Genomic DNA, 27,350 nt, shown 5'->3' with positions numbered 1-27,350 from the left:
ACCTCTGGATTGACAGAGAACATAAAGTTGCCTTGTGCTTGTATTTCGGTTTCTCTTTTTCTTCACAGAATCAAGGTTTCGGCCATTTCATTCTGAATGATAGGGCCATATACAGTAAGGCAGGCAAAGTTTTTATATCCAAAAGCTGAAGAATATAAACGGAAAGGTCAAGCATATTCCCCATTGCGAGCAAGAATATATATTTTAATGCTGTCCCATGATTTACTCTTCTGGTTCACTGCTGGAGGTCAGTAAATAGAGAACCACACTGAACTACTTTGGAAAAAAAGCTTTAAAAATCCTTTTTCAAGTTTGCATTATAGATCAAGAATCTTCCACTTTATGGTTTAAGAAAATATACTGTTGTTTACATATTATAAACAATTAAGTGTTGTTTATATATAACGTGTTTGTTTTTAAGCATTGTGCTTGTACTGTATGACCTGTTGTAGTAAATTGTGTGTTTGTACGTGCAGATTACATTTTAATGTTGATCTTAATTTAATACACTTTACCATATATATATATATATATATATATATATATATATATGGTATATAGTATTATATTAAGATCAACATTAAAATGTAATCTGCACGTACAAACACACACATATATATATATATATATATATATATATATATATATATATATATATATATATATATATATATATATATATATATATATATATCAGGGATGCCACGATTCTCAATATAATATTGAACCGTACGGTACGACCTCCACAGTTCAATACGCGCTTGTGAATTGCGGTTTTCTCGGTTTTGCCTTTAAATTATTTATGTGCATTTTATATCTCCCTGAATTGACTGTGTGTGCCTCTCAATCCATGAGCTGAGATGAGGAAACTCCTCCCCCCGAGTAAATATCCAACCACTATGTTCTAAAGTTAGGGGGCGCTTGACCATCATCCCACACTTTAACATTGCGAGCGGCAGTGAAGTGAGGCTGAGGCAACAGTACGAGAAAGTGTTGGCGTCTTTCAAATCTGAGGTTTTGCCGGTAAGCATAATGCCAATAAAAGAAAAAACGGTGAACAAAAAATAACCGTGTGCAAGCATTGTTTTACACGTATAACCATGACTGCACATCTGTAGCACCATCACCCAGCAATATCACTGTCTGAAGGCAGGATAGCAGAGAAGGTAATAAAGTCCTCCAAATACCAATTATCCCACACTGAATCTACCCAACTGGTTCCGAGAGACATATAAAATTAGCAAAGGCAGTGCGGGTGTTTATTGCTAAAGATTTGCAGCTGTTTTCGCTGATTGGAGATGTGGGCTTTTGTCATTTTATAAAAAGCACTCGGTCCGCGTGACATATTACAGTCTTGCATTTTTTCAGCACTGAGATAATTAAGATGGTTTATTTATGTTTACTTAAGTACAAATATGTTAATTTTAATGGCCAATTTATCCTTATTAACTTTGCCTGTATGTTTATTTTCAAAATGTAGAAATTTATGTGTTCCCCAGTTTGTACATGGGCTACCAGCAGCTGTGAGATTTCAGTGTTAACTTTTTTTATACAATACACTAGGAAGTAGTGTACTTTTTATTTCTTAAGTAAAACAAAATGAGTATTGCAATAAAACGTTTAAATTTTTTTCTTCTTAACCTCTTACTGTTCCTATTGCCTGTAGAATAAAAAAAAACACACGTGTCAAGCCTGGAGAACTGAACCGAACTGAAAACTGTGTTAAAAAACGAGGTATGTATTGAACCGTGAGCTAACTGTATTGTTGCATCCCCAATATATATATATATATATATATATATATATATATATATATATATATATATATATATATATATATATATATACAGTATATATATATATATATATATATATATATATATATATATATATATATATATAGTAATCTAAACTGTTAGATTAGAGTAGCAAAATAAAATTGATAATTAAATTGAACTGAAATAAAAAAAAATGAATTGATTGGATAATTGAATTGAATTGTTTTTATATTTGTTTGTATTTATTGAGTAGGCTAAATTGTGTCCGTAGTTTATATGTGTGAATTTACTGTAAGGTGGAAGGGCATCCGCTGCATAAAACATATTCTGAATAAGTTGGCGGTTTATTTCGTTGTGTTGACCCCAGATTATTAAAGGGACTAAGCCGAAAAAAGAATGAATAAAAGAATTTGTTTGTAGATCTAATAATAATAATAATAATAATAATAATAATAATAATAATAATAATAACATTAAAATACTGCTACTTATAATAAAAATAATAATTATAATGATAATTTGTTATTATAATATTATTACTTCCGCTGTTGTTATTCTTACTTCTTTTGCTGCTACTTTAATTTATTATGAACTTATTTTTTAATTATGCCTTTGTGACTTTTTATTGGTTATCATTATAAGTTCTTGATTATCAATTTTAAATGAATTTAGTTAAATATTAACTGAATGTAAATTATAACAGATATTTGTATATTTATTTTAAAACATTCATTATATACTGTATGTGAATGTCTGAGTAACTGTTACAACATTTACACATATCATCTCTCAAATTATTTATCGTAAAATTATCATTTATGATTTTTTTTTTGTTCCATTACAGTCTTACTTGAGTTTTTGTCTCAATATGTTGCCTCACTTGTGAGTCAGTTGTGACCCTGTGCCTCATAATAATCAGATATAGAGACTGTACTCTACACACACTCAAACTGATGGACGGGTGTCAGTGTTTGTGCTCTCTGTTGTTTTCACTGACCTCGGTGTCACCTCCTCAACATCAGCTCTCTAAACAACGCCTGATCCAGCAGTTCTCAGCGAAGGCAGATCTGTTGTGACACCATCCTCAAATGTGTTTTCCAGACACTCTTCTTGTGTACTCTTTCCCCAGAAAGCCCTCAAAAGCGTGCAAATTTCCATACACATCAAGTAAACTCAAACTGAGCAGTGCCACAAACAATAGAATCATCAGCAAAGATCTGTGGCTCTTTAGAGCTTCTACACTCCCATATATTCTTCAGGATTCCTCCTTCTCCACACCTGACATGGAGCTTTAAGTGGAATAATGACAAGCAGGAAAGCCGCCACTGCCGAAAGCGTCTGTCTGAAAGCCGTGTAGGTTGTGTGGGCTGCCTGCTCCGAGCGAGCGCTGAGGTGTTGTCATCCAGGATCTCGGATGAGTGTCAAAACACCGCCTTCCACATTCCTCTCAGTTCCTGCCGTATTATTTTTATATAGTGATTTTTTCTTATAAATCCCGGTCTTTGCCTCAGCGAAGGTTTTGGTAAATTTGTCCACAGTGTGACATGTGCTCGATGCTCGATTTCTCCTCTCCGGGATGGACTTGTGCTTCTGTTTCCATGCTAAAATATTATTATTATTATTATTATTATTATTATTATTATTATTATTATTATTAATTAGTATAATAACATAATAATAATAATAATAATAATAATAATAATAATAATAATAATAATAATAATAATAATAATTACTACTACTACTACTACTACTACATTATAAGTAATAAGGGTACAAAAAAAATAATTCTATAGTAACATACATTTCAGCAAAAGTTCACATATTAATATCTAAAATCTATATGGATTAGGAGAAATCAATACCTGCTCTATAAAAAGTGCAAATGTTTCTATAAAATATGCAATTAAGTTTCTTGGTGATGTATTGGATCACAAAATTAGTTGGAAACTGCAAATAAATAATGTGATATCAAAATTAGTCAAAACTTTTGCAAAAGTGTATAAAGCAAGATTTATCCTGCACAATTAATCATTGTATATATTATATAACACACTTATGTTGCCATATATGAGTTATTGTGTTGAAATTTGGGGGAATACATATGTCTAATTTACGATCCGTAAGTACAATGCAGAAAAAAGTAATCAGACTGATAGAATACTGGCGTATTTGGATCATACAAATCCTTTATTTTTTTTAATTAAAGATACTTAAATTCAATTATTTGGTTAAATTGAAAACAGCACAGTTTATGTTTAAAGCTAGGAATAAATTACCTCCAAAATATATACAAAAGTTTTTTGAAGAAAGACAAAGGGGGTAGAACCTGAGAGAAGAACTAAATTTTAGGAGGTTAAAACAAGGACAACTTTAAAAAGTTTGTGTATGTCTGTATGTGGTGTGAAATTATGGAACAGTCTAGATCATACTTTCAAGCAATGTCAGCATAATAATCATTTAAAAAAGTTGTATAAATATATATTATTAAAGGAATATAACCATAAAGTTGATTAAAAAAGGATAAAATGAAAAAGGTATGATGAAACTTTAATAATGGCTATTTGCAGAACTATGTTTTTTTTTTCTTTGGGTCTGTGTTACAAAATGTAAAGGTACAAATGGATTAAATCATATATGTCAAAGATGCCAAAAGGATAAAATATGTCTCATGTAAAAAAAAAAAAAGAAATGAGTAAAAGAAGAAATAAGTTTAAGTAATAGACCAATGAAGTATGTGGTAATGGGGGTGGGAAAATAATAAGCTTGCACTTCATTCCACTCCATTTTCGACCATGTTGAAATGTATTTTTGTTAATGATATTTTATGTATGATATTTTTGATCGAAAATAAATCAATCAAATCAAATTAAAATGTGCACTTTTTTTGTTGAAATGATATAACTAGTGACTTGTGAAATGTTCTTTCCCAAATACATTATTATTATTATTCATTCCAAAGGTTTCGTAAACTGCAATGATTCAATTAAATTGAAAAACATAGTAGATATGTGGTAAAGTTCAAATCTTCTCCAGAAGTTTTATATGTTCATTTCTAAACAAAATTGACCCCTAGAATCAAAATATTTGGACCGAATGGCGATATGTTTTGACCATATTTGTAACAGTCATGAATAGTGATGAGCTTTGCTCTGACTCTGCCTGCTTTCTCTCTGTCTCTGTTTAACATTTAAACAATATATTAGTGATGTGATGGAGAGGTTTATTTTATGTAGGAGGAGTGAGTGAGCTATCTTTCCGCCACCAGAGTAACTAGTTTTCACCTGAGGTGTGTTGTGGGTGTAATATAGGCTATATTATAATTATACTTCAACAAAGGGACTGACAGAGATGTATTCAGAAGCTACTGTATTTGAAAATACAGATAGGTATAAATATCAGCCTACCATTTTTTCGATTGTCTACAGTACAAACCATAATTATACAATAACTTGCTTAATTACCCTGACCTTCCTAGTTAACCTAGTTAACCTAGTTAAGCCTTTAAATGTCACTAAGCTGTATAGAAGTGTCTTAAAAAAAATTTGGTAAAATATTATTTACTGTCATCAGGGCCGGCCCAAGCCTTTAGGGGGCCCTAAGCAGAATTTTATTTGGGGCTCCCTTGGTGCAGACAATATGATAAATTATCGTTATTCCTTGATTATTTGCACACTTTAAATTTAAAACACGCGTTATCAATTTTATTTGCTGTAGCTGTGTTGCTTACATTATAAAATTATTTTTTTCTTAAATATACTTTTTGTATTTTTTAGTTGAAATATCTAAAAAAAAATCACTTTAAATCAAAATCAAATTAAATCATTAAGCATTTTCCACAGAAAATCTGTCTAGAAAATGTTTATTCTTTAAGATTTTTTTACATATTTGGACTAGAAACAAGACAAAAACAATAAAAAGGAAAGAATTTTTGCAGTATTTACCAACTGTCAATGATTTATAGTACATGGCTGGGAAATTTGAACACAAGAAAACCAACCATGATATATAAATTTTTTTGCAAATGAAGAGTAAAAAATGCATTAAAAAGTTATAAGATGCATTTCTTTCATTAAAAGCACATATTTATAGTATTGCAACTGTGTATAAAAGCACACAACTGTTCAACAAGCTGAAAAATGCAGAGATAGAGGGCTCATCTCTAAATTAGTCAAAGCAGCAGCATCACAATTAACCTAGTTGAGCCTTTAAATGACACTTTAAGCTGTATAGAAGTGTCTTGAAGAATATCTAGTCTAATATTATTTACTGTCATCATGACAAAAATAAAATAAATCAGTTATTAGAAATGAGTTATTAAAAAGATTTACAAATGTGTTAAAAATATGTTCTCTCTTAAACAGAAATTAGAGAAAAAATAAACAGGAGGGCTAACAATTCTGACTTCAACTGTGCATGTTAGAAAACAGTTAAAATAGCAATTTATTGCTTTCTAGTTTTCTGAAAACTGAAGACATTTATTACAACTTGGCCAACCTATTTGATGTATGTTATGCATAGCCCTGGTTTATTTTTAATCATGCAAAATTTTGCATTGCCACTAGATTAATATATTTTCTTCAAGAACAGTAACTGATTGGAATGCTCAGAAAGGTGAGCACAGACTCCTCTGAGCACTTATAATGCCTCCAGCAGTGGAGAACATTAGTTATTTACTCATTAATTTAAAAAGAGCATTATTTTTAAGTTTTTCTTTTTAATTTATTTAATATTTTCAGCAAAAATACCATCTACAAGACTTTGCAAAGGTCTGCAAGGGTTAAATAAAGTAAAAACCCTTCAAATGATGTGTTCTTGTCCTATTGATATCTTTATATATTTTGGCGGAATTAAATAGTGTGAGCCCATATTCCTGTATGAAGTTTCACAATTGCAATCGCTCATCTGTCAGTGGTTAAAAAGGCTGGTGCGTCTCTGATGTATTGTTGATCCACCATTACGGGAAGGCAGCTGGGTGTACTGCAGCCACAGCGGTAAATGGCTGCAGTCAAAGTAGATTAATTAATTCAGATCTTTTGTACATTTAGATAAATATCCATTCCTGGTGCCAGAGCATATTGATATATTTCCTCCACCCATAATCTATAACCAAACTCTCCAACAAACTAAAACAAAAACGAAAGTTAGTAATTTCATGCACTCTTGGGGGCCCCCTGGTGGCCATGGGGCCCTAAGCAGCCGCTTAGCTCGCTTATGCTTGGGCCGGCTCTGACTGTCATCATGGCAAAGATAAAATAAATCAGTTATTAGAGATGAGCTAATAAAACAATTATGTTTAAAAATATGTAAAAAAAAAAATATCTTCGTTAAACAGAAATTGAGGAAAAAAGTAAACGGGGGCTAATTATTCAGGGGAGTAATAAATGATGCACGGTGAACAGATGGTCGTCCAAGAACTGGTTTTTAAAGCCCATCGTACATCAGATGCGAATTGCTGTGCAGTTTCTTTTAAATTCTTGACATTTTTTTAGATTGCGCATACCAGCACCACTAGACGGCTTCTGTCCTCATCACTTTGCAACATATAGAAAACAATGTAAAGATGTGATGCGCCTTCATGGGCTTTAGGGCCTACTCACACTATGCTATCAGAACCGTGCCCAGGTCCGTTTCCCAGATCATTTGAAAAGTGTGAATGCTCTGAAACGAGTTCAGGCACGGTTCACTTGGCCGGCCCTGGCCCGGTTGGAAGAGGTGTGCCAGAGCATAGTCCACTTGGGTTTTGGCGTGGTACGTTTGAAGTGTGAATGGAAAGCATGCCAGAGCCCGAAACTGAAGATGAGACGTGACTTTTACTGGACTATTTGATAGGAATTTATTAATCATTCTCACTGTTCAATGAACACAAACTGTCGTAGATTATTAAATAAGCAAACCCCTCACTGCACAACTGCTGCACTTTCAGCAAACCTTCTAATTCCTGCAGCACGAGGACTTTAATTGTGTTTGAGCGTCAAAAGTGGCTGATCGGTTCGGGCAAAATATTTGACTGTGTTTCACTGCATCTCAAGCAACTAAACTGATATAACTAAAGAAATCTCCACTGTGCTGAGTGAAAGCGATTACTGAACAGCGCATCATCAATGATGTAAGGTGAGTGCAGGCTATCAGGGGAGACGGGAGGAGCGACAAGCGTGCTTTGGCCCGGTTCAAGGCAACTCTACATAGTGTTAGTACACCCTTAGTCCCTAGTTTAATATAAGCTTAGATAAACTTATGAAATAAATAAATAATATTGTTCTAATCCGACTAGAAAATGTTGTGACCATCAAATGCAGCCTGGGGCATGTAAATTATTAATGTGCAATCTAAGAGTCTATGTTCTGATTGGACTGTTGTCACAAAGGGGGTGTGGCCAAGATCCATGAAAACAGAGCAAGGGTAGTGGGGTGACAACAGAGAAAGATGAGAGAGGACCAGGCCTGGAACCTGTATTTTGCATGCCAAGAATTAAGCAAGGGGGTGGATCACTGATGGTTTGGGCTGCAATATCATGGCATTCCCTAGACTCAATACTTGTGCTAATTGGGTGTACAGTGGATCTGCCAAAAACTACCAAACCATTCTGGAGGACCATGTGCACTCAATAGTTGATAATGCACCACACACAGCAAGACTGGTGACAGAGTGGTTTAATGAACATGAAAGTAAAGTTGAACATCTCCCATGATCTCAATATTATTGGGCCACTTTAGGATGTTTTGGGGGAGCGTGTCAGGAAATGTTACGTTGTGACCTGCCACTATTCTGCAAGGAGAATGGCTCCAAATCGCTCTGGCCACTGTGCAGAACCTGTACCTGTCATTCCCAAGACAAATTGATGCTGTATTGGCCGCAAAGGAGGTCCTACACCATACTAATGAATTAGTATGAATTTCCTTATATATATATATATATATATATATATATATATATATATATATATATATATATATATATATATATATATATTGATTTTTTTTTTCATTATTCACATAGTGCCTAGAGCAAATTATCATACCCCTTTAAAATAATTACTTTATTTGTCAAACAGCCTGAAATCAAATCACATTCCAAATCACTTTCCCAGCTGTTGAATTGTTTTTGTTGCCTTATCCTAACTTCTGCATTTCTATAGATTTATCCCAACCCGGGCTCATTGTGGAAACGTAGCCCCGCGGACGTTTCTGCGGACCGCGATTTACGTCCCGGGAGGTACGTATTTGAGCGTTTTTTGTTTTCGCGGATCTGCGATAGGCAGCTGTGCGTACTTTTTCGCCTCTCGGGCGCCTCTCGGGAGCGCGCGCCGTTCTCGCGCAAAAAGCCGCAGGATCGGCCGACTCGGCCGCCCTCCTCTTCCTCCTCCTCCTCCTCCTTCCCTAAACCCGAGCGACGGTTCGCAAAAACCCATCCAGAAAAAAAAAAAAAAGCAAAAGCCCTCGTCTTCGATTTCGAATGCGTTTTCGGATCCCGCCGCGTTCTCGCCCTTATTTTTCGTATTCCGTTTTTCGTCTTACCTGGCTCCTCCTCCTCCTCCGGGGCCTCCGCTCCGCCGACGCAACGCTGTGAGCTAAGCGGACAAACTGGTTGCATCGGGAAAGCCCTCCACTCGGAGGCAAGCCGTCGGCCGGTGAGCGCGAAGAGGAGGGGCGGAGCGGCGCCACACCGCCCCGCAGCGTTCGCTCGAAAAAAACTAAACGTGGCCTTACGTACCTCTGGCCACGTAAATGGCGGTCTCCAGAAACGTCCGCGGGGCTACGTTTCCAGAATAAGCTTGGGTTGATTTATCCAGAAAGTCCTTTGAAAGCAGAATGTAATTTAAGTAAATGTATAGACTTTCACAGGGTATGATGATTTTCTGAAGGTACTGTATATATAAACTAAACTATATGACTAGAGAATATATTTTCTATCATATATCCGCATAATCTATCAAACGCTTTATGATAAAACCTTTTTATTCTGGTTCAAAACTTCAGTTCGTCTTTCTCTCAGTACATGGCATAATATTTTTAAATGTCTTTTTTATCCCAGTTTTTTTTTTTTTTTTTCCTCAGCAAAGGCTTTGGTGAATTTGTCCACAGTGTGACAGATGCGCTCGACGGACTCGTGCTTCCGCTTCCACGCCGGTGCTTTCTCGAGTTTCTCATCAGCCACCCGTGGAGATTCCAGCATGTGGGATTGGGCTTTTGATATTGAGATTACCCTGACTAATTGCCTCCTTTTAGAGGCTCCTCAAAATCTCCCAGGCTGTAATTTTTTCTTGCCTGTAAATACTGTACAAGTCACAGACCTTTTTGCTTTATGGAGCAGTTTTAAATCTGTTATTATGTTTAAATTACTGTATGTGTAGTTGATTTGTGTGGTGTAGTTGAAGTTGACCCTTTTTCGGTTATATACAATCAGTAGGGGTGTAGCAGTACGCTGAAGTCACGGTTCTGTAAGTACCTCGGTTGTGGGGTCACGGTCTGGTACAGTACAACACAAATAATAACAAATCTTCAGTACTTGCTCTTTCTGTTTGTTTTTAAAAGGCAAAAGTGTTTTGTCACAATCAGCTACAGAACTGAAGAGCTTCTTGTGATGGAAATGTACAATATATACACAATAATGAAAAATAAAACCTTATAATTAGACTGGGTATGAAGCTGTTAAAAGGTTGAGCCTAACCCTTATTTTAAGTGCTTTTGTAAAGATCAAGTAGTAGATAATCACCCTAGCTACGTCAAGGTCATGGGTTTGACTCCCAACAAAATGTACATGCTTGAATCATAAGCAGCTTTTTCACTATCATGCTGAACCGTTCTTTCATCTTTCATTCTATCATGCTGTACCGTTCCATTACATGCCAAACCAGGCCAGACAGCACGGATATGGTTTGATTCGTTTGAATTTGAATTGTTACACAAAACGTATTAGTAGTTGCCTTGGTAACGCAATGTAAACAGCTCCCTTTATTCAATTAAACTTAAATAATATCCGAAACTATTTTTTTCATGTGTAAAAGTGAAAGCAACTGCATTACTAAACACTGTTATGCTGCTTTCTCATATATGGGTGCTAAACATAAGCACATGTCTCTGGGCAAGCTTTATTTGGAGGGAAAAATACCAAAATGTAACGTGATGATTGAAAATGATTGGAGTGAAAATAAATAACAATCTGTAATTATTATTAATAAGTGTAATTGTAATACAAGTAATAATTTGTATTTGTGGCATAATATATTTTTGGACAGGCCTTGTCAAAATTGAGCAGGCACTTTCACTAATAAAAAAAAATAGCATTTTTTTTCATTTTAACAATCAATTAAATTTTACAGTGGATATACATCAAAAGTTGATAATGATATAAAATATACTACATTTTGATGGCAAAATATAACCTTTGGTACAACTTCATATTGTCATTTATACTTATGAACTTACACGGTAACTAGATGTGTAAGTAGTATGTAACTACAGTGCATGCACTTAGTGGTACATAGTATTTACTTGTGTAATACTGGTGTAACTACACACATGGAGCAACACAATAGTATGTGTAGGTTCAAATGTGTAACAGGACATTTGTAACAATACCAAAAAGTACACATCTGTAATAAATATTACATATGGCCGTTGTGTAACAACAAAATGTGCTGGTGTTTTCCCACTTCCACGCCTGTTTGCATATCATGTACTTCTGAACACTGTATTAGAATAAGAATGGCAGAACTAACACTGCATTAGAAGGTTTCACCTTGTGATACCAGTGTAATTACAAGGTAAATCCTTAGGAACTGTCCACTCAATATAAAGTGTAAAAGGGTCACAAATTACTGTAATATATAAAACCCAAGCCTTTGTGCAACTGTTTAACAACATCAAACTTTAGGCAAAAAGAATGTGTAAATAGAAATCTGCAAATGCCTTATGTATATATGTTGTTTTAAGGTAAATTGTAGAATCACATTGGTAATTCACATTAAAAGGGTTGTTTACCAATTGTGTTATTAATGTCCTTTTACACATTTGAACTTACACATTTGAACTTGTTCATTGTGTTGTTACATGTGTGTAGTTACACCAGTATTGCACAAGCAAATACCGTGTAGTAGTGTGTACCTACACTGTAACATACTACTTACTTATCTAGTTACCATGTAAGTTCACAGGTATAAACCAAAACGAATATAAAACAACACATAGCATATCAGGATAAGAAGCATATAAAGGACTATTGTATTTAGCAAAAGGCTGCTTTTATTTTTGTATTTTTATCATTTTATTGTTATTTTTATATATTTTTGTCTTCATAATTAACATGAGCCATAGACAAATTCCTACTTGATGTTTTATAAAATATTTTGCGTATCTACCCAGAACATAGATCACAGAGAAGAAAATTAAAATGTCCCCATAAATGTTTAACTTATATTTAACTGAATAGTATAATGGCCTATAGCTAAATGTTGAAAATTGCTCATTTAAATAAAACATGTCAAACATATTTATTTATTTTTTATTATTATTATTATGTTTGTAAAAGCAATACCGGCATTTAGGAAACCATATTTATTTTATTTATTTATTCTTTTGACTTGTTTATTAATGCGTATATAGACTATATTTTAAATCATACAACAGTACCTTGGACAGCTACAGTGCCACTCCATAAAGCTTTGAAACAAATGTTCAAATAAACTAAAGAAAGATGACTCTTAGAAAGTTTGGCTTTCTCTGGTGACGGCCGACATCTCAGCATGCTGCAACCGTCCTTCAGGTAGTCTAGCTGGCATTAAAATTACGAAACATGCCTTATGAGCTTTTAAATAAAAAGTGCAATTTTTTCCTCGTTGTTCAAAAAGTCTGCAAGTTTGTGTTCCATGGATATAGTAATGTTATTGTGGATTGTGGACTTCGATAATGTTAAGCATGTCTTTATTCGTACACAGCAGAAAAAAGTCTTCCAGTAGTGCATGTAGTCGCTGGTAAAGTTCTCACCCGGATAGGAGCGAGTTTTGTTCTACCAGATACAGCACTATTTGCAATAAACTCATGCTTAGTCAGGCAAAATAAAGGTCTCATTGCCTAGGATGTCAATCAAGTGAATCAAGCTCTAGCCACAAATAATACAATAGCCTATTTTATAATTTTAAGATTTTAGATGACAAGTGAGTAATTATATCATACATGGTTAACTGTATTCAAGTCAATGAAATAACAACTTTAATAATTGAAATATGTTCGTAAGAATGTGGCGAGCCAGTGATTCCCTTTTCTGCCAGACACTGCTCTATGGTTTTAAAACCCTTTTCAAACTGTATCGTTTAGACCTGTATCATTTATATATATATATATATATATATATATATATATATATATATATATATATATATATATATATATATATATATCAAGTGTAGTGTACAGTAGTTTGCTTGTGGATGTCTGTTGACTAGCGCACTTTCTCTGAACCAGCTGTGGTAGCTTGGCAATAGAGCCGCGATGTCAACAAACGTTGTCTAACTGTGCCGAGAATTGCAGGCCGAGAACAGTTTTTAATCGTGCCGCTCCGTTCCAGGCACAGTAGAGAAACAACCATAATGGTACCGATATTTTCTAAGAATGGTTTGGCACGATAGTAGAAAAGCAGCTTGACAAATATACAGTTTTTAATGCATGGCACATTTATTTTATTGCATCTTCAGTAGGTAATTCAGGAAAAAAAGAGTTTTATTCATTTATTTACCATGAAATAGTAGGTAAAACTTATCCCTAAGCATCATGATCACAGCAAAAAGTTCCACAACACAACATAGTGTCAAACAACAAAAAGTAAAGGTTAAACTACATGGAATTGTTTGCCGTTTCATCACTGCTGGTAGCCCGAGTGCAATCGCTTTTCTTTTAGCCTACCTACACCACTCGTTTGTGCCTGTCTCGTCATTCGAAGACTCGCCTCTAATTTGTCCAGTCCTTCATCCCGAGTCAAGCCTCCACCTACCAGGCATTGTGATATTCTTGAGCGCTTGTCTTTGTGTCCACTTGTCTTCTATTTGGCCTTATTACAGTAGGAGTCAACCATCAACTGTCCTCTGAGTTTGTGCCTCGAGACCTTCGTCTGCCTTCAGACTCCTGTCTGTCTTGCCCAGGTTGTCATTGGTAGACTGGCAAACCAGCAAGTGGAGCATCTCAAAATGTCATAAGATACAAAAACATTTTATGGCTTTCTCTCTTTGTGGTGTACCAGCTGAATTGTGCAGTTTTTCACATTGTAATCCCAGTTCGGTTTAAATCTGGGAGGTATTATGGTGCAATTAGAAATTCAGAATAGGGATTTGTGTCAGTGCGGTTGTGATGGGTTTGAATGATGATTAATTGTAGTCAAAACTCCAGTGGCCGACGTAATGCGAGCCTCGCGCTGCTGTTGATTATGTAGCCATGTTTGTATTTTAAGAATTAGATGTGTAATTGATATGCCATATGCTACCAAAACCCAGTGTTCCCTAAACTGTTAAAAGCAGAGAATTGGGATTGAGTATGGCTACGCTGTTTGACAGCTCTGAAGATAGGAAAGCACTTTTATCTGAAACTCACACTTATTAAAGAGAAAGTTTACTCTAAAATGTATTCAGGTCATTCAAAACATAGGCAATTTTTCAGTAGAACCGTAAATATGATTTTTAGCTGAAACTGTGGCCTCTGGTTAGTCCTATTGACACTTTAAAAGTCAAAACACATATACAGGAAGCACAAAATCAATACCTGTGACTGATACACTAAGATCTTATGGATGATCAGTCTATGCCAGTGTTTATTTTGTTAATGAAAGTAAGGACTTGACAGGTCCTCTGCGCTAGTAATATGACTAAAAACTATGAATGGGCCAACGCAGGTACATTGTGAAAACGTACCCCTGTATACATTTCTGGTGAGAGTGAATTGTGTAGCCAGAACTACATAAGGCTGCATTTTGTTTTTAAAACGAATGCTAGGAGGCAGTATTATGCTGCCAAAGGCCTCTGTTTCTTTTCGCGCTAACTGCTGAGCAATTACCTTCGTGTTGACGGATTTTCCTCTGTTACCAGTTTGCTCAGTAGCTTGCTATGTATGTCGGTGGTGGCAGAGAGGAGTTGACCAGGATAACGGGGTTCGAATCTGGTAAAGAACAATTTCAGAAAGAAAGTAAAACAAAAGGCAAAAAATAAAATAAACAAAACTAACAGAGTGAGAATGTGGTAAAATCTGAAAGCATGGTAAAAATCAGGCTGCTGCAGGGATTTTTTTCTGGATTGCTTTTCAAAACACTGTCGGTTGGGTTTATGAAAGTGGGTGGGTGTGGGGCTATCGGTCGGTCAGGCAGTCAGACTGCAGCGGCCTCTGGTGGATTTATGTGAGAACAGCAGGCACAAATGGCACTCATGAAAGAAATTTGAGATCTGAAAAAAGCATACACAATGAGAAACAAAAACTGCAAAAATATGTACCTCCTGAGACATATTCTGTGATCTCCAGAACTGTATAAAAGGGTACGTATCAATATTGAGCCTGAGTTGGAATGTGCACACTTTAATCTGCTCATCTTATGAATGAATAGCTTATTAGTATCGAAGACAAAGACAAAATGTAAATTTAGCAAACTCAAATATGAGCTGATGTTATTTGCTTACATTGGAGTTGGATGTGTGTTGGATGTTGGAGTTGAATGTATCATTTGTTTAGTTCATATTTAGGCATAGCCTGAATGCTGTAAAGTATTTTTTTTTTCCTAGATTCCTACCGATATATTGTTTTGCCAATTTTATCAGCCAATTTGTATCATTTTTTGTTTTACTCTGTTGATTTTATCAGCCTAAAACAGTCTGATCATCTTCCATTGATTTCTGTCAGCAAAAAAACGGCATTTTCACTCTTTTACTCTAGAATTGCAACTCATTGACTTTGTTTTTTTGTGTTTTCTTGATTTTTTTTTTCATGAAAATCCTGCCAAATCAGCAGTTTCTGAAATTCTGGGACTGGTCTGTTTGACACCAACAACTATGCAACATTCAGAGACACTTAAATCACTTTTTCTCCCCATTCTATTCCTCTTTTCTCCCCATTCTGTTTATCTTGACCACATCTACATGTCTGAACACACTTGAGCTGCTGCCATGTGATTGGATAGCTGGATATTAGCATTAATGAGCAGTTGAAGGAGTATTTTTTTAGATGGTCTAGTGAGTGTATGTCATTATGCTATGAGAAGTTTGCGCTCCAGATGTAATGAATGACCTCATGATTGTTGAATAAAGGTAATGTTGCAAATAATGTTGAGCATCTTGCACAGCCTGATCACTTTTTACTGAATAAAAAATGTAACCTAAAACTAAATTAAATTAACAGCAAATGTACTTTTTAATTATCACTTTAAAAATATACAATAATATACTTTAAAAATAAATGTGTACATGGTGTATGTGGTGTTAGTGAAGCCAGAAGGTGGCTACCAGTTCATGTGCACATATATGGCGATATGGCTTCAGTTTGGTGCAATTTTCCCAACCAACAACTGCCTCTCATTAACCGAAGATTAATTATTAAACTATCAGATTAATATTAAATTATCATTTAAATAAATAAAAGTAATAATAATAATGACGCTATTTTGTGTCTAACACATTAAAAAGGCCAATTGCATTTTAATATATATATATATATATATATATATATATATATATATATATATATATTTTTTTTTTTTTTTTTTTTTTTTTAATATGCGAACAACAGCATAGAACATTAACAGAACATCTGCACGCACCTGTAGACTTATGCTTTAATTTTAGAAATAAAAGCTTAAATGCTAAATATTTCAAAATGATTATGATAATGATATTTCAAAAGTCTTAATTAATGTACATAAAAAATAAATGAGTAATTGAATAGGCATTAATATTTTTTTTTTATTTAAAGACAAAGGCCCATTTGTAACGGGGAAGTGGCATTGACAACAGGGATGCGGATCCAAATGCAGGTTTATTAGAATAGTCTGGCAAGCAATGGTCAATACAGGGGCAAACAGAAGTAAACAGGCAATCCGTAGTCGTAGTCAATGGGCAGGCAGATGGTCAGAGACAGGCAGCAGACAGGAATAAACAAATAAACAAGGATCAAATACATGGCAAAGCAAGACAAAGGAAAATGCGTTGTAGTGTCACATAAACAGTAGGCAAGACTCAGCAGCATAGTGTGTGTTTGTGCTGTTCTTATAGTCCAAGTAATCAGTCTGAGCAGCTTCAGCTGTGTGAGTGTTTAATCAGTGGTCACTTGGAGCAGGTGAGTGTGTGTGTGTTGCATGACTGGGACTGGAGTCCATAAACTGGAAGATTTGCAGTTCATGTGAATGTGAGTGTTTACCAGCGATCTCTGGTGGTTAGATGGCTGGTGATTGTGACATCGTTTGAGTTTACCATAGAATGACGGTGAATACACTTTTTTTTTTTTGTTTGTTTTTCATTTTATGTCTTGATTATTGTACATAAATAATGAATGAATAATTGAATAACTCGAATTGTAGTATATATTTAAAAGCAATACAGTGTGAGTTTACCATATAGGCTATGTGCACATGAAACATAATACGTGCATTACAGCAAAACAAAAGAAAACACAGTAAATAAAATAAAATAAATAAATAAGTGTAAAAAAAAAAAAAGTTCCTTTTAAAATATTTTATTTTATTTTATTTTATTTGAAAAGTCTGATAGCTATTAAAGGTTGTGCAATTAAATTGTATAGTTTTAGTTCGTATTTGAAGAGACTGAAAGTTCCGGAGAGGTTTTCTAGATTCTTGACAGCAGCATAGTGAGCTGTTATATATAAACACAGTATTTTAAACATATACAAGATGTTAGATAACCTCAAGATGGACAATTTTTCTAAAGACCAACTCTTGTCTCTATTTTGACCTTATCAAACTGCTGATGTTTTACGTCCAAATAGATTTGTGTGTCGTAAACAGGTTTTTCACTGAATATATCTCATTTCCATTTTGCGTTGGCTCGGTATCATTCGCCATTGTTTAGGCTTGCTCAACTGACTGAGGTAGTTGAGGCCAGTTTTTGACGAAAGAGCACCCGGACCGTCTCCTTTCAGTTTATGGCTGTTTGTGAAATGTCTGGATGCGCGTAGAAAGCCATGTCCCCGGCTTTCTCTCCCCCCTGCGTTCGAGTCAACCTTTGCAAACGAAGGGAAGTCTTCATTAAATGTGGCAATCGGTTCCACAAGATTGATGCCAACCTTTTAAAAATTCACCATTGGGCCGAATTGAACACGGGCAAATGCTGATGCAGATGAACAGGGAGAAGTCGGCTCCATCGAGAGAAATAAATCTGAGTTGCAGGCTTCAGTTCATAAATACCACAGGCTGTCAGAGAGCATGTTTTATCGCTCCTGATAGAAATTACTGCATTTATTTATCTCATCACACCTGATAGATATGCAGAGTAGCCACTCACCACAGACCTGTCTTGAGTTAACTCACCCTTCGAATACTTCAGTTGACCCTCAGCTCACATTCATCAATCTGGATAAATATGTGTACAGTAGATCTCAGGTGGACAGTGTGTTTGACTAAAAAATAAACACAAGTCTGAATTTACTCTCTGCTATTTTTGCAACAAAGTAATCAACTGGATCACTTTACTTTAAACACACCCCTCCTCTGTTTTCAGGCATCTCCTGCTTTGCATTGATACCACATTTCAATAGATCTTTCAGCATCTACTTCTGCACTTGCCTTTCTAACCCACTTTCAAACTCAAGCAACCTTTGCATTCAATTGATTAATTCAAAAACGCTAATTTATCCACAAATCGAGCAAAAAATCTTTGTGTGTCACTTATTAAAGGGTTTGGACAAGCTGCTTGTAAAATGTAGTGAGCTAAACTATTAGCTCTACCTAAAATGTAGCTTAACTACACTATAAGCCACCCCCTGGGAAATGTAGCAAGCTAAGCTAAATGCTACATGGCAAAAGTAGCTTGGCTACATCTAAGCTATTTTTACAATTTTAATTTTTAAATCTAAGCAACTTAAATCCAAGTCAATGATACCTTAGTGATCAATAAAACTGCCAATGAAACATATGCGGCATAATAGTTCAGTTCAGTTATTTACTGTAAATAATATGCTGTACTAAACAGAAACAAATATAGTATATAACAGCTAAAATAAAATAAAATAAAATAAAATAAGAATCCAATGAAACCAGATGTTACACATTTAAAATACTGTAGTAATTTATAATAAAAGGAAATATTTTGGAATAAGCATTATATTGTATAAAATAAAATACTTTATATATATATATATAGCTGATGTTCCAGTAGTGAAGCACATGGAGTCACTGAATCATTCGTTCAAACAGAATCATTCAAAGCACAGATTTAACTTAAGGAAAAAGCATTCTTGCAGGACTCCCAGAGTTCATCAAGATTCTTTGGAATCTTTGGCCTCCTTCATTTTACCCTAGACATGCTCAATAATGTTCATGTCTGGTGACTGGGCTGGCCAATCCTGGAGCACCTTGACCTTGTTTGCTTTCAGGAACTTTATTGTGGAGGCTGAAGTATTAGAAGGAGTGCTATCCTGCTGAAGAATTGGAAGAAGTTGCATGTAACACCAAACCGTGATTTTTCCTTCACCAAACCTAACTGATTTCTGTGAAAATCTTGGGTCCATGCGGGTTCCAGTAGGTCTTCTGCCGTATATGTGATGATTTGGTAGGCAGTTCAAGAGATGATTGATTGGAAAAATCTACCTTCTGTCTCTTTCAAGTTATTATTTGTTGCTCTTACAACTGGGATCGACAACAAGACTTTGTCAGGCAGTGTAGGTGCTATGTTGCACCGTTGTTAGAATATATATATGAATATGAAGTAGTAGTAATAGTATTTTTTATTATTATTATTGTTGTTGCTTTTTGAAGAGACCTTAACCATCCCTAAACCATAACCTCTGGAGCACCATTACATGTTCTTTCTATGGCTGTGATTATAAGCTAAAGAACCACTCAATAACCCTTTTTTTATAATGCCATCCACTCAATCTAGTTAATACTAGAGTTGACCATCAAGTCCTTTTCATCAATTTGGATAAATATATGTACAGTAAATCTCAAATGGACAGAGTGTTTGACTGAGAAATAAACACGCTCTCAAATTCATTCTTTGCTGTTTTTAGCTCCAGAGTAACCCACCAGATTTGCATTTGCATCACTTCAAGAGTTTCATCTATTTATTTCAAACACACCCCTCCTCCATTTTCAACATCTAGGCATCTCCTGCTTTGCATTGATATCGCATTTCAGAAGCTTTTCCAACATCCACTTCTGCGCTTACCTTTCTAACGCACTCTCCAACTCAAGAAGCCTAAATGACATCTTACTCCCCTTGGCGGTGTCACTTTGCTCCTAATCTTCCTCCAAACATGACTCTGTCTGACTTTAATGCATCTGATGCATCCTGTAACCTGTTGGAGATGCTCATTTGGTCTTCAAAGCATATCTAAAGCAGAATTATGCAGCGCTCCTGATGCAGAGAGACTCCGGCAGTGCGGCACTGAATTTATTGATTCCTGTGAGTGAGTCAGAGAGTGTAATTCACCAGCGCCTGATTGATGAGGAGAGCAAGTTCAAACTGTCCATGAAGTGCAACGCATGCTATTTTTTGCTATTCCTCAAAACTTTGATGTGGTTAAGTAGTTTGACTTGGGATCAGTTAGTTTGTTTAATGTTTTATAATATATATATATATATATATATATATATATATATATATATATATATATATATATATATATATATATATATATATATAATTACTATTAATTTTGAATACATGCATGTTATTTTATACTGCAATTTCAAGCATTTTATTTTAGACTTTAGGGCTGCACAATATTGGACAAACCTGAGATAGCAAATTTTATATTTCTGCAATAAATATTGCAATATGAATAAAGTTTCACACGACAGTTTGAATAGCTTTGCTTGACGGTTTTATTTTGTCTTGTTTCTAATCAAATCAAAATTAGGGATGTCCTGATCAGATTTTTTATCCTTGAGTCCGAGTCATTTAATTTTGAGTATACCAAAATATACCGAGTATATCGATACAGAATCCCAATCTGATACTTCTATAATACATAAAAAGAATAAAGAAGATCAAAGAAACAGATCCATGAAGTTCCTTATTTATTAATTAATTCACCACATTTTAACATTTAACAAATCTGTTAACAAACAAAGCATTTCTGCGAGGTAGCTTGAACAATCAAGTAATAAATAACAAATTTTTAACTTTTGGACTTTAGTGCAACAGTTAATATAAAGAAATCTAACATTAAAAACAAATATCACCTCAATTTAAAATATCTGGCAGGCAATCTTAAGTTTACATACCTCATGGTCTGCTATGGCAATGTTGTCATCATTAACTTTATAATACCTCGAGAGCGCAGACATACTCATGCTTTCCGCTTCAAGCTGCTTCCGTGTTTTACTTTGCCGGCATTTAATCAATAGCGTCTCTGCAACAAAGTGATGTCATGTCGCATGCGTTGCTGTTTCTGTGTGAAGTCAAGAAAGAGGTCTAACTCTATGCCACCACTTAACTATAGATGTGTTAAAAAATAGAATATACATATATTTGAGTCCTGATCAGGAAGGTAACGTCTGATTCTGATCGAGTCTGAAACCGCACGATTGGGCCAGATTTCCAATCACATGATTGGATCTGGACATCCCTATTCTAAATATCAAAAAAAAAAAAAAGTCTGAGACCAAGTAAAAGTATTGGTTAGTTTTTACTGTCAGAAGTTTTTTTGCTTGATTTAAGGAAGTTGTCTGCCAGTGGGGTAATTAAAACAATCTTGTTTTCACTTTGACATGTAGATAATTGGACTAGAAACAAAATACAATTTCTAAGTAAGAAACATTTTTGTGCATAATCATATAAGTTCCATATAAATACAGTGACTAAATACAATTCTGTGGCTCCTGGTCAGCTATAATTCAGACATTACATATCCTTGTTATGTGACTATTGCGAATGCGCACATTGCGATATCGATGCTGAAATGATATAATGCCCAGCCCTATTGGTAATTTTATTTTAAAATAGTAGTAATAGCAACAATGGCTACTGCTGCTGCTGCTACTATATGGTATTTCATAATATATTGACTTACATGGGCTTATCTTATTAGTCAAGTTTTATTATACAACAATGATTATTTAATTGTATGTTAAATATCACAGAAATTGATAATATTGCAAATATTAAGAAAAGTACTTAAATACCGAATTATACCAATTTATAGTAATAGAATGCAGCAAATGCATTTAGGTCATTCATTCATTCAATCATTTTCTTTTCAGCTTAGTCTCTTTATTAATCTGGGGTTGCCACAGTGGAATGAACTGGCAACTTATCCAGCATATGCTTTACGCAGTGTATACCCTTCCAGCTGCAACCCATCACTGGGAAACATCCATACACACTCATTCACACTCATACACTATGGACAATTTTTAGCTTACCCAATTCATCTATAATGCATGTCATTGGACTTTGAAGGAAACCAAAGCACCCAGAGGAAACCCACGTGAACACGGGGAAGAACATGTAAGCTCTACACAGAAATGCCAATTGACCCAGCCGAGGCTTAAACCAGGGAAATATTAGTCAAAACCCACTGTAAATATTATTTAAATGTTATATAAAAGTTTTTTTTTAATATTTAATAATAATAATATTAATAATAATTATAATAATAATAAATATGAAATAAATAAGTGTATGGAAGCTAAATTGTCAGTAGTATGTGTGAATGAGTGTGTATGGATGTTTGTGATGGGTGTTAAACATATGCTGGATAAGTTGGCGGTTCATTCCACTGTGGCGACCCCATATTAATAAAGGCACTTTGCCGAAAAGAAAATTAATGAATGAATAATTATAATAAATAGTTTTTCATTATTGCAAATTATTCCTCGAATTTTGTTTTTGGCACACCTATAGTATAATAGGAATCCAGATGGTGAGGCTGGAAAGGAAATGAAAAGTAAGTCCAACACTTTAGCTGTCCGCGCAGGGTGACACTAATAACCAAGCCACAGACAACCTCCATGGACTGATGAGGTGTGTGTGTGTGTATATGTGTGTGTGTGTGTTTGTGTATGTAACTCAGAGTTTTAGACTGTTTTCTAGACTTCTACTGTTGTTGGAGCCTCTCCTATTACCACTGACTCCATGACAGCCGCTCACAGGCACCTAAGAGCCCCAGACAGCGAGGCAGAGAAAATGGGAGGTTAATGATCAGATGATTCACATTGGTTAAAGATGGAGACCTACAATCCCTAACATCATATTATATTAATATCACATTTATATTCCATCGCTTGAAAGAGGATTAAGAACTCCAGCTAATTCAGGTGTGATGTTGTACAGACCCAGTAAAGACAGATTTCAGACTGTTTGCTTCATTGTTCACAACTTAGCACTTTGAGTAGCACTGTGCAAAGTGTTCATGGTGGGTTTTTTTTAAGGCATGCAGGTTTGTGTTGTTATTGATTTGCATAATTCCTACGGTACATAATTATGCAGAAATTGTGTACAGAAAGAACATTGGAATTTTAGAAAGCAAAACGCTCATGTTGAATTGTTGCATGTTAATATTGTAATTAAATAAAAGTATTATTCTAATTATTTCTTATGCGTTTGCACAATACCAATGAGTTCTGCCTGTCTTCCCTAGACAAGCCCCAGAGTCTCCGGTCTCTAGTCCTACTAAAAAGAACATTGTCAAGCCAGATTATGACGAAATCTACAACATCTACACCAAATCAGGTCAGTCCTTTTTTAAATATGACTAAACATTAGCTTATCAGCAATTGCAGCAAAACTATGGTGTTGTACTTACAGCATGTTTGTCATTGAGGCGTTCAAGTGAATAATTAAAAATGCTGATTCATCCAGTAATGAAGCAAGTGAAATGTCTTTCAATGAGTGAGTCATTGAATAATTCATTTAAAAAAAGACTCATTCAAAACACTGACTCATTCAGTGCAGTAAGTGAATGATTAATTCAAAAACTTTGTTCAAAAACACAAATTATTCCAGTTATCAAAAGTCTTTACAAGTGAACACACATGCACACACACATACAAGCATACAAGTGTACGTTTAAAACATTGCAGCAATAAACATTTTGTGAGAACTTTTAGTAAGCTGCATAGCGTTCAGTTAATTTTTCAGAGTCATGGGAGAATCATGATCTCTAGTTATCTGAATAAGTGCAACTGTAAGTATCATTGCACTGACATCCATAGTGGATGTCTTTATCATCATCCTAATTAAAATATTTCAAATAGGGATAAATGTCATGGTCACACCATGATATGCACTTCTATACAAACAATAGAGAACTGTGTGCTTCAGGAAACCCCACTGACCACCTCCTCCTGCAGACCTGTCTGTCACGCCCAAAATCTGACTCTGAGTTTAGACTGTGGAGGCATGTGTGTGTGTGTTTTTTTTTTTCTGGCTGGAGAGAGACACCATGTGGTGAGGATGAGCTAATCTGATACACAAATGAAAAACTCTCTGTATTGAGGAGCAACCCAGAACATTTGGTTTTGCTTGTCTGCTAATATTGAGTGAATTGAGGAAATTTACCAGATATATTTTTTCGTATTCTGCTAATTTAGATTTTTGTAATTAGACATTTGTATACTATTTTATTTTCTTAATCATAAATTAATAATGACATATTCTATATCTCTAGTCTCAGCCTGTGAAACTGCATCTGTCTTTGGGATTTTGTTCAGCATATTTTCAGTTTAGTGGCATAATTTGAGGAATATTCCACATTGTTGCCAAATAGACATCTGGAGGCGAATAATAAGAATAAGTTGCTACAGATTTGATTTGTCAAGAGTGTCTTTCTTTTTTTTTTTTTGTGGCACCCTCCATTAATAACGGCACCCTTGGTAAATAGAAGCAAGTTTCCAAGTTTCTGTTTAATGGAAAAAAAAAGAATTTTAGACATGATGACAGTACATAACATTTTACTAGATATTTTTCAAGATGCTAGTATTCAGCTTAAAGTGCCATTTGAAGGCTTAACTAGGTTAATTAGGCAAATTAGGGTAATTAGACAAATCATTATGGTGTAATAATGGTTTGTTCTGTAGACAATTGTAAAAAAAAAATGCTTAAGAGGGCTAATAATATTGACCTTATAATGGTTCTAAAACTATTAAAAAATTATTTTATTCTAGCCGAAATAAAACAAATAATACTTTCTTCTTCAGAAAAAAAAAATATTATTGGAAATACTGTTAAAATGTCTTGCTCTGTTAAACATAATTTGGGAAATATTTGAAAAAGAAAAAAAAAATCACAGGATGGCTAATAATTTTGACTTCAAGTATATTACTACAGTTGAGGGCGAACTTAGCAATTAGCACTTCTGTGAAATGTAAATTATGTGATGTTTAATTCTTAAGGGCAATTTTATTAAACCCCTTTTAAAAAATCCATCGTTGCAAACCTGGTTAAACTTATAAACATACAGTAATTAAACCTTTAAAATGCACTTTAACCTCAATACTATGCTAAATAAATAGTACAATAGCTTGTGCTGTCACAATGGCAAACACAAAGCAATTAGTTATTGGAAATTACAAAAAATACAATGTCTATTGTACTGTATTATATACACTCAACGGCCACTTTATTAGATACTGTACACCTTACTAGTACCGGGTTGGACACTCTTTTGCCCTCAGAACTGCCTTAATCCTTTGTAGCATAGAGTTAACAAGGTATATTCCTCAGAGATTTTGGTCCATATTGATATGATAGCATCACACAGTTGTTGCAGATTTTTCGGCTGCACATCCATGATGCAAATCTCCCGTTCCACCACATCCCAAAAGCTCTATTGGATTGAGACCTGGTGACTGTGGAGGCCATTTGAGTACAGTGAGCTCATTCTCATGTTCAAGAAACCAGTCTGAAATGATTCACGCTTTAATACATGGCACATTATCCTGCTGGAAGTAGCTATCAGAAGATAGGTACACTGTGGTCATAAAGGGATGGACATGGTCAGCAACAATACTTAGGTGGGCTGTGGCATAGACACGATGCTCAATTTGTACTAATGGGCCCAAAGTGTGCCAAGAAAATATCACCCACACCATTACACCACCACCAGCAGCCTGAACTATTGATACAAGGCAGGATAGATCCATGCTTTCATGTTGTTGCCATCAAATTCTGACAATAACATCCGATTTTCGCAGCAGAAATCAAGACCTATCAGACCAGGCAAAGTTTTCCTCATTTTGGTGAGCCTGTGCAATTGTAGCCTCAGTTTCTTAGCTGACAGTAGTGGCACCCGATGTGGTCTTCTGCTGCTGTAGCCCATGCACCTCAAGCTTGGATGTATTGTATTCAGTGATGCTCTTTTGGATAAATCAGTTGTAACAAGTGGTTACCATTCTCTGTAAACCCTAGAGGTGGTTGTGCATGAAAATCCCAGTAGATCAGCAGTTTTTGAAATTTTCAGACCAACCCGTCTGGCACCAATAACCATGCCATGTTCAAAGTCATTTAAATCACCTTTCTTCCCCATTCTGATGCTCGGTTTGAACTCCATCAGATCGTCTTGACCATGTCTACATGCCTCAATGCATTGAGTTGCTGCCGTGTGATTGGCTGATTAGAAATGTGATGTGCATCATTGATTACTAACATGCATTGCTAAAAACTCAATTTGAACATTTTTAAACAGGTTTTTTTTTCCATATTTGGCTTTTAGGAACACTCAGGTTCCAGATTTTCAAGTAGTTTTATCTCAGCCAAACAATGTGCTATCACAACTAACCCTATACATCAACAGAAAGCTTTTTTTTTATTCTGATCTTAGATGATGTATTAATATCAATTTTCAAAATTGTTCTCTTATGACTGGTTTTGGTGTCCAGGGCCACATACTTTTATTTCCTATTTTGTGAAGCTCAACATTTTTTCACAACAAATCATCACAGCTATGTTTTTGGTTTTACTCACATAGTGATGAATGACTTGAGAGTGTTTGGCCAATGTCTTTCCTCAAATTTACACCACTATGAAACTGAAGCTCGTAGTTGAGCAATAAAATGTAAAATATCAATGGGAAGATTCTTCAAAGCGGTTTTCCTCTTATAATTTCACAGGATAGCCTCATGGGCAGTGCACCAACAAATAACATTTGGGACATTTTGATCTTGTCTTCCCCCCTCTCTCTCTCTCTCTCTCTCTCTCTCTCTTTTGCACATAACCTGTTTTTTTTTTTACAAAAGATTTTATATAATTATTTTTACATAATTAATTTTTTATTAATTATGTCTGATTTTGTTGACAAACAAACAAACAAACAAATAAATAAATAAATAAATAAATAAAGTCATAGGGGTGCCAATAATTATGCACACTATAGTTATGCATATATTTAACAAAAACGTTGTCAAGCGTGCGGTGTTTCCAATTATTTG

At 34.9% G+C, this 27,350-nt stretch overlaps 1 protein-coding gene and 1 long non-coding RNA gene across 12 annotated transcripts in view; both read left to right on the top strand.

Moving 5' to 3' along the window:
* Positions 1-27,350, top strand: part of mvb12bb (multivesicular body subunit 12Bb) — a 148,861-nt gene that overhangs the window by 56,491 nt on the left and 65,020 nt on the right. For 8 of the 11 annotated variants that reach the window (XM_087262565.1, XM_087262562.1, XM_087262561.1 and 5 more), the window contains 1 exon segment: positions 23,564-23,655. The exons of the other annotated variants lie outside the window; for them this stretch is intronic. In XM_087262565.1, the coding sequence (XP_087118691.1) occupies positions 23,564-23,655 (92 nt within the window). 11 annotated transcript variants of the gene reach the window in all.
* On the top strand, positions 13,712-16,072 carry LOC147842730 (uncharacterized). The gene is made up of 2 exons (XR_015498662.1): positions 13,712-14,572; positions 14,701-16,072. It is a non-coding gene; the product is annotated as an uncharacterized LOC147842730 (long non-coding RNA).

The sequence above is a fragment of the Danio rerio genome, chromosome 8 (assembly GCF_052040795.2).
Source record: "Danio rerio strain M-AB ecotype USA chromosome 8, GRCz13ab, whole genome shotgun sequence".
Lineage (NCBI taxonomy): Eukaryota > Metazoa > Chordata > Actinopteri > Cypriniformes > Danionidae > Danio > Danio rerio.
This window is presented reverse-complemented; position numbering and strand designations above follow the sequence as displayed.